This window comes from Anarhichas minor, unplaced genomic scaffold (assembly GCF_050575085.1).
Source record: "Anarhichas minor isolate MPS153535 unplaced genomic scaffold, ASM5057508v1 ptg000089l, whole genome shotgun sequence".
Taxonomy (NCBI): Eukaryota; Metazoa; Chordata; class Actinopteri; order Perciformes; family Anarhichadidae; genus Anarhichas; species Anarhichas minor.
Genome location: NW_027466535.1, coordinates 142268 through 155000, shown reverse-complemented (window position 1 = coordinate 155000; position 12733 = coordinate 142268). Strand labels below are relative to the sequence as shown.

Here is a 12733-nt window from a genome sequence, read left to right as displayed (position 1 = left end):
ACACACACCTACACACACACACACATACACCTACACACACACACGTACACCTACACACACACATACATACACACACACACACCTACACTCACACACACACACCTACACACACACACACACACACACATACACCTACACACACACATTCACCTACACACACACATACACACACACACACACCTACACACACACATACACCTACACACACACACGTACACCTACACACACACATACACACACACACACCTACACACACACACACACACACATACACACACACACCTACACACATACACACATACACCCCTCCCCCTGATGTCTTCATCACTGGAGGAATGTGTCCCTCCGCTCACATTGGAGTCACATTCCAGACGTTATTTACTTTGTTGTAATCAGAACGAGCAGCCGCTCATTCATCTTCAGCTGGTCTGAGGTCAGTCTGATGAGAGCAGCAGCTCATTGATGACGAAGCATCGGTACTGCACTCTCTCGTACTTTTTCTGTTTTTGTTTGTGTGTCTTGTTTCCGTCTCTTCCTCTCTGATCACATTCAGCAGAGAGGAACTCTTAAACATCCGTCTATCCACTGGTCAAACCTTTTCGCCGCATTTCATCGAACCAGAAAGTTTTACAGAGATTTTAGTTGGAGGAGCAGCGGCTCTACTCGGAATTTACCGGAGACGCCGACGAAGCTGGAGCTACAGTCCTGCTTTGTCTGCACTGATTGGAGTGTTTGTGAGGCTGCTGCTACAGACCTGGATGAGCTCACTGACACTGTGACATCATACATTAATCTTTGTGAGGACATGTGTGTGTGCCGACTAAAACCTTCTGCACATACAACAACAATAAACCTGGTTTACTGCAAGACTCAGGCAGCTTCATCGGGCCAAGGAAGAGGCCTACAGAAGTGGGGACAGGATCCTGTACAACAGACCAGGAACACACTGACGAGGGAGATCAGGGTAGCTAAGAGGAGCTACACTGTAAAACTGGAGAAAATGTTTTCAGCCAACGACCCGTCAGTGTGAGAGGCCTGCAGGTCCTCACCAACTACAGGAGACCACCCCCCCCCCCCCCCCCCCCCCCCCCCAACTGGTTTGATAAGCCTACTCTCACACCCCCACCTGCCCCATCATCAAACAACCATCTACACCCCCTGCCTCCTCCTCACCTCTCCCAACCGACCCCCCACCGGCACTGAGGATCTGTGAGGAGGATGTGAGTCGACTCTTCCACAGACAGAAGATCAGGAAGGCTCTGGGCCCAGACGGTGTGTCCCCCTCCTGCCTGAAAGTCTGTGCTGACCAGCTGGCCTCCATCTTCACACAGATCTTAAACCGATCACTGGAGCTGTGTGAAGTCCCCTCCTGCTTCAAACGCTCCACGATCATCCCCGTCCCCAAGAAATCCTCCATCACAGGATTAAATGACTACAGGCCCGTCGCCCTGATGTCTGTGGTCATGAAATCCTTTGAGAGACTGGTGTTGACCCACCTGAAGGACATCACAGGACCCCTGCTGGACCCCCTGCAGTTTGCCTACAGGGCAAACAGGTCGGTGGATGATGCAGTCAACATGGGACTGCACCACCTGCTGCAACACCTCGACTCCCCAGGGACATATGCAAGGGTTCTGTTTGTGGACTTCAGCTCAGCGTTCAACACCATCATCCTGGAGATACTCCAACCCAAACTCTGCCAGCTCACTGTGCAGCCTCCACCTGTCAGTGGATCACTAACCTCCTGACTGACAGGACGCAGCAGGTGAGGCTGGGAAACACCACATCCAGCACCCGGACTATCAGCACTGACCCCCAGGGATGTGGTCTCTCCCCACTGCTCTTCTCCCTCTACACCAACGACTGCACCTCAGAGGACCCGTCTGTTAGACTCCTGAAGTTCGCAGACGACACAACGGTCATCGGCCTCATCAGGGACTTTAAAGAACCAGAGGTTGTTTCCTGGTCTGAACTGCAGCATGTTTGTCTGATTCACGTTACTCTTTAAAGTATCAGTTTAAAGTAAATTGTAATATATTTAATGAGGTGGTTTTTTTTGTGTTGCACTGATTAATGATTAAAATCTTTCTCTCCATCTCTCCAGGATGTCGGTGAAGCTGCGATTCGACTCCCCCTCAGATGGAGGTTTGGTCCACAGGAGCCGCTCCTTCACCGGGTTCAGCTCTCTGACTGGACGACGACGGTGAGGGACAAGCTCAACAGCCAATTAGAATGCAGATAACAAAGACCAATGTAGTTGCCTTAAAGCTCCAGAACAGAGTCGATAGATGAGATGTATACTTTACTTCTTGCACACTACAAAGTACACTATGCTGCAGACTACTAAGTACACTATGCACTACTAAGTACAATATGCACTAAGTACACTATGCTGCAGACTACTAACTACACTATACTGCAAACTACCGAGTACACTACTAAGTACACTATGTTGCACACTACTAAGTACACTACGCACTACTAACTACACTAAGCTGTAGATTACTAAGTACACTGCGCAGCACACTACCATACATACATTATGTAACGTTTAGGTGATCCACTCTGAATGCAGTGTCTTCTCCGAGTCGTTCTTCATACTGTAGAACAATAAAAAGTCTGTTATCTGATCTAAAGAGCTTGAAGATGAACTGTCTCGTGTCTTGTGGAGTAAACCTCGTCACCCTCAGACGAGTGTTCCTCTTTGATGGGCAGACAGTGAACGCACCACAGACTTTACTCTCAGATGTTATTTCTGAATGACAGACACAGATGTAATGTTTCAGTCCTAGAGAGGGAACATGTCAACAAAAGGAATGCACTTCCTGTGTGTTTCCCATCTTAAACAAGCGCGCACACACACACTCATTCCTGCCCTGACAGTCTCCCATCAGTCTTCATTATGGAGCTTTGATGGTGACACGACCCGGGCCGTAAACGGGACATAAACACACCAGACACACACACACTGACAGGGAAGGCTAATATCACACAGCATGAAAACACTTTTACAGCCGAGTGCATAAATACAGACATCTGCTAAAGCTGAGAGAAGCTTTATTCTGTTATGGCCGATAACAAGAGTGTACAGATGTGTGTACGGACACAAACACTGTGTGTGTGTTGATGATCTGATCCTCAGAGAGTTTGCTTCTCAGTGTATGTTTGTGTATTTATGAGCTCATCAATACTGACCTCATTAACTCTGAACCTCAACAAGTTTCAGGTTGTTTAATGTCTCTCGTCACATGTTTGTCTCTGTGGTCTAAAGTCCTGCTCCTCTATGAAACAGAACCATCACGACTAGAAGTAGAACTAGAACATGTCTTCAGTGCAGAATAACTCAGTTATTATGTCATCAATCATAAATTAGAATTTAATTAGTTTGATCGTTTATTTAAAGAAATAGGAAAACACTGAAATGTGTGTTACCATTGTTTGAAAACAATGAAGGCTCCGTGTGTTATATATATATATATATATATGAAACATATGAAACATGTTTACAGCCTCTGCTGTTACCAGCCTGCAAAACTGTGTATTTGAAGCGTATTTTTGATGAAATATCACAATTTTAATGTTGCCTGAAGCATTCCTCGCACATATGTTCAAGGACCGTCGAAAAGATGAGAATCTGGTGATCATGTCTGTTTTACAGCTTCTTCTGTGATAAACGATGTCGTTTTGACGACTGGTTTTGGGGTTCAGAGGGTTAAAAGAAGATTATTGAAAACACAGTTTGAGGACAATAAAATAAATCCGTTTTTTCACTGATAAAAGATCTAAGTGTGTAACATCTCACTCTCTTTGTGTATATGTTTCTGTTTTCAGGCCGTCCTCTGGTCGTAACTCTCTCCGCTCCAAAGCCACCACCGGAGGTAAATCTCCCAGAATGCACCTGTCTCCCAGCAGAGGGGGCGGGGCTACCTGGTCTCTGCAGCCGGAGCAGGTGGACCAGGTCTTCAAGGCGCTACGCAAAGGACTCAAGTATGTTGACTACTAGTGGACTTAAAGGTGTACTTGGTGCTGAAGTGATGGTTAGATTATGTGTACTGATGCTTCATATGGGATCAAGTGTGTGTTTTAATACTTTTATATCTAATGATGGATATATATGAATTAGATGGTTTATAGTTTGGCATCAATGTTATATCAGCGTCAATGGACCATAATGTACTAAATGAACATCATGCTGTATTGAAGAAGACTTGAAACTAGAGATTGAGACCATAAACTCATGTTTACAATGTTTACTGAGGTAATAAATCAAGAGAGAAGTAGAGTCATTTTCTCATAGACTTCTATACAACCAGAGGAGTCGCCCCCTGCTGGACACTAGAGAGAATGCAGCTTTAACACATGAAGCTTTGGAGAACCCGAAGTTGTTTCCTGGTCCTGACACGATTAATGGGAGAGATTTTTATATTGTTATATTTTGCACCGTTATCTAATCTTATTTTATTGGTGAACTATTAGATTATTGTTTTGTATTTGAGGAGTTATTGAAGCGACGTGAGGAGATTAAACAATCATTAGAGGCTCAATGAATCCCGTCTTCAGTCAAAGACCAGGACCCCCCCACTCTGTCATCCCCAGGACAACTTCCTGCACCCCCCTCTGTGTGTCTTTATTTAAACACACTCAACACTTTACATTACACTTACTGTACATCTCACTTGTTTATTTTATATGTTACTGTAAACTTAAATATGTTTCTACGTTTTGCACTGTGTTGATTGTTGTTGATTGCACCACCCGTCCTGTCAAATTCCTTGTATGTATAACATACTTTGGCAATAAAGAGTTCTGATTGTAAATGAATGAACGTTGTCTACAGAGAACACCTGGAGGGTCACCAGGCTGAGATGGACTTCCTGTCGTCACAGCAGAGAGAAACCAAGAGAAACTCCAGACTGGTGAGAAGAGGAAGAGTGTGAGTGTGAGTGGTGGTGATGGTGATGATGATGATGGTGGTGGTGATGATGGTGATGATGATGGTGGTGGTGATGATGGTGATGGTGGTGATGATGATGATGATGGTGACGGTGGTGATGATGATGGTGGTGATGATGGTGATGATGACGATGATGGTGATGATGACGATGACGGTGGTGATGGTGGTGGTGATGATGATGGTGATGGTGGTGATGATGATGGTGATGATGACGATGATGGTGATGATGACGATGATGGTGATGATGATGGTGATGGTGGTGATGATGATGGTGATGATGATGATGGTGGTGGTGGTGATGACGATGGTGGTGATGATGACGATGGTGGTGATGATGGTGATGGTGGTGATGATGATGATGATGGTGACGGTGGTGACGATGATGGTGATGATGACGATGATGGTGATGATGATGATGGTGGTGGTGGTGGTGATGATGATGGTGATGATGATGGTGATGATGACGATGATGGTGATGATGATGGTGACGGTGGTGATGATGATGATGATGATGGTGGTGGTGGTGGTGGTGATGACGATGGTGGTGATGATGACGATGATGGTGGTGATGATGACGATGGTGGTGATGATGGTGATGATGATGATGATGGTGAGGGTGGTGATGATGATGGTGATGATGATGATGATGATGATGGTGGTGGTGGTGGTGGTGATGACGATGGTGGTGGTGATGATGACGATGGTGGTGATGATGGTGGTGATGATGATGGTGATGATGACGATGATGGTGGTGGTGATGATGACGATGGTGGTGATGATGACGATGGTGGTGATGATGACGATGGTGGTGATGATGATGATGATGGTGACGGTGGTGATGATGATGGTGATGATGATGATGATGATGGTGGTGGTGGTGGTGGTGATGACGATGGTGGTGGTGATGATGACGATGGTGGTGATGATGGTGGTGATGATGATGGTGATGATGACGATGACGGTGGTGGTGATGATGACGATGGTGGTGATGATGACGATGGTGGTGATGATGACGATGGTGGTGATGATGATGATGGTGGTGATGATGACGATGGTGGTGATGATGATGATGATGGTGATGATGATGGTGATGATGACGATGATGGTGATGATGATGGTGGTGATGATGATGGTGATGGTGGTGATGATGATGGTGATGATGACGATGATGGTGATGATGATGGTGACGGTGGTGATGATGATGGTGATGATGATGGTGACGGTGGTGATGATGATGGTGATGATGATGATGATGGTGGTGGTGGTGATGACGATGGTGGTGGTGATGATGACGATGGTGGTGATGATGGTGGTGATGATGACGATGATGGTGGTGGTGATGACGATGGTGGTGATGATGACGATGGTGGTGATGATGATGATGGTGGTGATGACGATGGTGGTGATGATGATGATGGTGGTGATGATGACGATGATGGTGATGATGGTGGTGATGATGATGATGGTGGTGATGATGACGATGATGATGATGGTGATGATGGTGGTGATGATGATGGTGGTGATGATGACGATGATGGTGATGATGAAGATGATGATGATGGTGGTGATGATGATGGCGATGATGGTGGTGATGATGACGATGGTGGTGATGATGACGATGGTGGTGATGATGATGATGGTGGTGATGATGACGATGATGATGATGGTGATGATGGTGGTGATGATGATGATGGTGGTGATGATGACGATGATGATGATGATGGTGGTGATGATGATGGCGATGATGGTGGTGATGACGATGATGGTGGTGATGATGATGATGGTGATGATGACGATGGTGATGATGACGATGATGGTGGTGGTGATGACGATGATGGTGGTGGTGATGATGATGGTGATGATGATGGTGATGCACTTTCTCTGTCTCCAGGCCTTCCTGTATGATCTAGAGAAGGTAAGCTTTGAGTCAAACTGCTTTCATATCGATCAATAAGGAATATAATATACTAATATAAACGTGTGTTCTTTCCCAGGAGATCAGAGCTTTGGAGAGATACATACGAAGACTAGAGTTTCAGATCAGCAAGGTAAAACATCTACTTCAGTCTGAAGCTCTCAGTTCATGGTTTGGTTCATGTGATCACTGGGAGCTGGTCTCAACAGGACTGAGGCAGGTCAGGGTTCAGGTTCAGGGGGGGCTGTATGAGACCTACTGGTCCAGTAGAGACTCTGTTGATGGGGTTCTGTCTCTGGTCTCTGCAGGTGGAGGAGCTGTATGAGACCTACTGGGTCCAGTGGAGACTCTGTGAGGGAGCCGTCAACATGAAGAGAGCCTTCTGTCTGTCTCCGTCCTCCAGAGCCTCCAGAGACAGTCTGCTAGAGCTCAGTCGCAACCACCGACACAGTCTGCAGGTACCGGGTCATCGATAGGGTTATTATAACCACCGACACGGTCTGCAGGTACCGTGTCATCGATAGGGTTATTATATCCACCGACACGGTCTGCAGGTACCGGGTCATCGTTAGGGTTATATAAATACAGAGTGAAGCCACATTCAAACACATTCAAGCTTTATTGACATTACATTACAGTCATTTAGCAGACGCTTTTATCCAAAGCGACTTACAATTCAGATTCTATCACAATTCTACACCGTATTTTTGGGGTTAAGTGTCGTGCTCAAGGACACATCGACATGCGACTAGCGGAGCCAGAGCCGGGGATCGAACCGCCGATCCTCTGATTGAAGGACGGCCCTGCTCTCCACTTAGCCACAGTCGCCTACATGACGTGACCTCCAGGTAACGAGGCCTTCAGGCTCCTCTCTCTGTGGAGGAACATGTTCAACCCTCAGAGAGGACACAGAACATCCTTCAGTCACTTGACACATGAAGGTTCCAAAAGTTCCATATTTACATTGAGTTCGTTCTGCAGCCGTACAGAGAACGTAGTGTTGTACTTCTATTAGGACATAATACTTCATCATGACAACTTTGACCCTCTTGTATCTGCTGTGCAAAGGATTGTGGGTCAGAATACACGTCCTGTATTGAGACTCAATGAATCATAACAAACAGAAAAGTGTTTCATGTGAAGTTTCTCTCTGCAGGACATGTCAGTTATGGAGGAAGAGTTAGAAATCCTGCTGGGAGAGCTTCACATCAAGATGAAGGGTACACACACACGCACACACCGCACGCACACACACACACACACACACACACCGCATACATGCACACACACTCGCACACACACACACACAGGTATCAGTGACACACTAACTATCTGACATGTGTGTTAACCTGCAGGTCTGATTGGTTTCGCTCGGCTCTGCCCTGGAGACCAGTACGAGGTGAGAGATCATCATCATCATCATCATCATCACTTTGTTTCAGTGAAAAGAGTCAAACATGAGAACAACAATCTAGAACCAATGCAAAGGAGATGGTTCATTCTTCTCTACGGGAGGAGAGAAGGAAGGGGGGTTCTGTAGTGTACTTAGTAGTCTACAGAAGTGTACTTAGTAGTCTACAGCATAGTGTGTAGTGTACTTAGTAGTGTGTAGTGTACTTAGTAGTGTGTGGTGTACTTAGTAGTGTGTAGTGTACTTAGTAGTGTGTGGTGTACTTAGTAGTGTGTGGTGTACTTAGTAGTGTGTGGTGTACTTAGTAGTGTGTAGTGTACTTAGTAGTGTGTGGTGTACTTAGTAGTGTGTAGTGTACTTAGTAGTGTGTAGTGTACTTAGTAGTGTGTGGTGTACTTAGTAGTGTGTAGTGTACTTAGTAGTGTGTAGTGTACTTAGTAGTGTGTGGTGTACTTAGTAGTGTGTAGTGTACTTAGTAGTGTGTAGTGTACTTAGTAGTGTGTGGTGTACTTAGTAGTGTGTAGTGTACTTAGTAGTGTGTGGTGTACTTAGTAGTGTGTGGTGTACTTAGTAGTGTGTGGTGTACTTAGTAGTGTGTAGTGTACTTAGTAGTGTGTAGTGTAGCGTTGAAGTTCAGTCGGTCGGAAGACGTTTACCTTTTTGCATCTCCAAGATGTCACATGATGTCTCGATGATGTCTCGATGATGTCACATGATGTCTCGATGATGTCACCAGGTGGTGGTGCGTTTGGGCCGCCAGCGATGGAGGATCAGAGGGAGGATCGAATCAGACGACACGCAGTCCTGGGACGAAGAGGAGATGGTCTTCCTCCCACACATACGCCACAACTTTGAGATCAAGGTAACACACACACACACAGAATACCCATAATGCCTTCTTTCTGTAGGTATATTTACTCTCGTCCTGTACTTAAAGAAGGTCGGTCCATAATCTGGGTAGAAGTAGAAGGGAAGACATGATATTTACCCAGAATGCACTGGGCTCATCCTGCTGCTTTCTAAACAGCAGCTGAAGAGAAGAAAGCTCAATATTTACATATTCAAGACTTTTACTAATGTAAAGAACTAGAATACTGCTGTATTAGAAATACTCACCCGTGTGTCAGCTGACTCGTGTCTTGTGTCAGGTGACGGAGGCCAAGGGTTTGGGTTGGCTGCTGGTCGGCATGGTAACGTGTGCCAGCGCAGACTTCTTCGTGTCGAAACCTCAACTGATGCTGGTGGACGTCACGGAGCTAGGAACCATCAAACTCCAGCTGGAGGTCCGCTGGAGGTCCGAACACACACACACACACACACACACACCACACACACAGAGCCTCTATATGAGTCCCAGTTCAGATTCAATCCGTGTTTCTGCTGCTCATAAACTAACAAAACCAGCTGTGGGACGTTTGAAGAGAAACTTCAGAATAAAAGACTCGTCAGATGAATTTAAAGCAGGACCACAAACTCCAACATGAGAGAAGTGAATGTTCCCAAAATCTAAATGTGAAGTTACAGACAGGATAAGAACTGATAAATGGAGGGTCGAGACAATGATGTGATCTATGAAAGAATGTGTGAATCAACAGGAAACGGAGACTAAAAGGTTCATGAACAGGTTTCAGGGTTACTCACTTTAACAAGTACAATGTGAGGACGAGACGTTTATCACATTTAGGAACATCAAGCTACAAATATTAAAGAGCAGTAATGTTCACTGGTTTATTGTTACGATAGATAGATAGATAGACTTTATTTCAGACTCAGGGTCCAGATAAGACAAATACATAAAATGACATACACAGACAATACAAGTACGGAGGCCTAGCAATGCCCTACAGAGAGACAGCTGTACCAATGTCTCCACAGCTGGACTGGTAGCGTGTGCTACTAAACCTTATGTTGGTTAAAACCAATATGATCTCATTTTCAGAGTCATTAAGCCGACAAATACATTTATACATGAGATTTCTTAAAACCGTTTGAAAAGTATTGACTCGTTTCACTAGCACTCCTCCATCTCGGTCTCTTTAGTACTTATCTCATGGAGTACAGTATGCTCTGAACAGAGACTTCTTCACTCCATCTGTACACAGACCAGACTAACATGAGAGACTGTTTGTTGTGCAGACACCCTACGACATTAACTAGAAATGTCTTTATCATCATCATGTGTTCTGCTATAAAATGATGAAGATATTTTACTTCATCACAAACACCAAGATTATTATCAGACAATGTGAAGTCAGGGAAGTTTAGACATTTGTCCTCTCTGGTTCTACAGATCAAGATAGCACTCTTACTGGCGTTGTATTTAATGTCACCATAGACAGTATATATATACACTATATATATATATATATATATACACTATATATATATATATATATATACTATATATATATATATATATATACACACTATATATATATATATATATACTATATATATATATATATATACTATATATATATATATATACTATATATATATATATATACTATATATATATATATATACTATATATATATATATATACTATATATATATATATATATACTATATATATATATATATACACTATATATATATATATATATACTATATATATATATATATATACTATATATATATATATATATATATATATATATATATATATACTATATATATATATATATAGTATATATATATATATATATATATATATATATATATATATATATATATATACACTATATATATATATACACACTATATATATATATATATATACACTATATATATATATATATATACACTATATATATATATATATATACACTATATATATATATATATACTATATATATATATATATACTATATATATATATATATATATATATAGTATATATATACTATATATATATATATATACTATATATATATATACTATATATATATATACACTATATATATATATATATATATATATATATATACACTATATATATATATATATATATATATATACACTATATATATATATATATATATGTATATATATATATATATACACACTATATATATTAGTGCTGGGCAACGATTACAATTTTTAATCGCATGATTTTTTTACCTTTAGATATCATTACTATAATCTAAATATTTGTGTGTATTTGTACCTGCAGTCCCTTCGATAGTACTGAGAGGATGAGGCCGCTCTCAGTCAGCAGACAGTCACTGTCCAGCAGGAAGAGTTCAGTTTACAACTGGACGGCACCGAGTACTCCGTCCTTCACGGAGAAGTACTTCATAGTGAGTATACAGATACACACATACACGTATATTCATACATGGTCCTTCTTAACACAACATGTAGTGGTACCCAGAATAGATGATTTATTTCTCTCTCCATGGTTCTTCTTCTTCTTCCTCTGCAGTCGATGATGCGAGAGCTGCAGGACAAAGAAGGTTCCCTCTCGTCTCTGGTGTCTAAAAGTCGACCAAGCAGAGGAGGCGTGTCTCTGATCAGCTACCTGTCCGACCCGTCACACGTCACACTGACCCACAGCGCTCAGAGTCCCTACAGGTATCAGACTCAGAGTCCCTACAGGTATCAGACTCAGAGTCCCTACAGGTATCAGACTCAGAGTCCCTACAGGTATCAGACTCAGAGATCAGACTCAGAGCCTCTACAGGTATCAGACTCAGAGCCCCTACAGGTATCAGACTCAGAGCCCCTACAGGTATCAGACTCAGAGATCAGACTCAGAGCCTCTACAGGTATCAGACTCAGAGATCAGACTCAGAGTCCCTACAGGTATCAGACTCAGAGCCCCTACAGGTATCAGACTCAGAGATCAGACTCAGAGCCTCTACAGGTATCAGACTCAGAGATCAGACTCAGAGTCCCTACAGGTATCAGACTCAGAGATCAGACTCAGAGATCAGACTCAGAGCCTCTACAGGTATCAGACTCAGAGATCAGACTCAGAGTCCCTACAGGTATCAGACTCAGAGATCAGACTCAGAGATCAGACTCAGAGCCTCTACAGGTATCAGACTCAGAGCCCCTACAGGTACGTTTGAATTATAGATTTCATCTCAAATCTGTTCCTCCAGTCTCAGGCGGACTCACAGCTTCCCCTCCAGCCACAGTCGGGGCACCAGTCTGGGAGGAAGCCAGACTCAGCTGTCCCTCCTGGACGTCTCAGAGGAGAAGGAGACGTGGAAAAGGAGGGAAGAGGAGGAGGAGGAGTGGGGGAGTGAGTTAGATACGAGTCAGACGGCTTCTCTACAGAGGTGATTATTTTACTTTAGTGTCGTCTTAATGTCTAGATGTGTACCTGCTGAATCCTCTCATCATAACACAGATTAATGGAGGTCTCTCTTTCACTCAGGTCTAGCACTCCTGACATCCTCAGAAAGAACACAGACCAGGACCCAGTCCAGGTCCAGGTTCAGGT

General features: G+C 43.3%; 1 protein-coding gene across 10 annotated transcripts in view; it reads left to right on the top strand.

Moving 5' to 3' along the window:
- ripor3 (RIPOR family member 3) overlaps positions 1 to 12733 on the top strand; it is a 38693-nt gene that overhangs the window by 5345 nt on the left and 20615 nt on the right. For 7 of the 10 annotated variants that reach the window (XM_076082041.1, XM_076082040.1, XM_076082039.1 and 4 more), the window contains exons 1-11: positions 4923 to 6869; positions 6949 to 7002; positions 7178 to 7327; positions 8026 to 8089; positions 8225 to 8268; positions 9017 to 9142; positions 9429 to 9574; positions 11456 to 11582; positions 11708 to 11856; positions 12390 to 12569; positions 12668 to 12731. In XM_076082041.1, coding sequence (XP_075938156.1) covers positions 4953 to 6869; positions 6949 to 7002; positions 7178 to 7327; positions 8026 to 8089; positions 8225 to 8268; positions 9017 to 9142; positions 9429 to 9574; positions 11456 to 11582; positions 11708 to 11856; positions 12390 to 12569; positions 12668 to 12731 — 3021 coding nt within the window. In that variant the 5' untranslated portion in view covers positions 4923 to 4952. The other 3 variants (XM_076082047.1, XM_076082046.1, XM_076082048.1) reach the window with 3 other exon arrangements.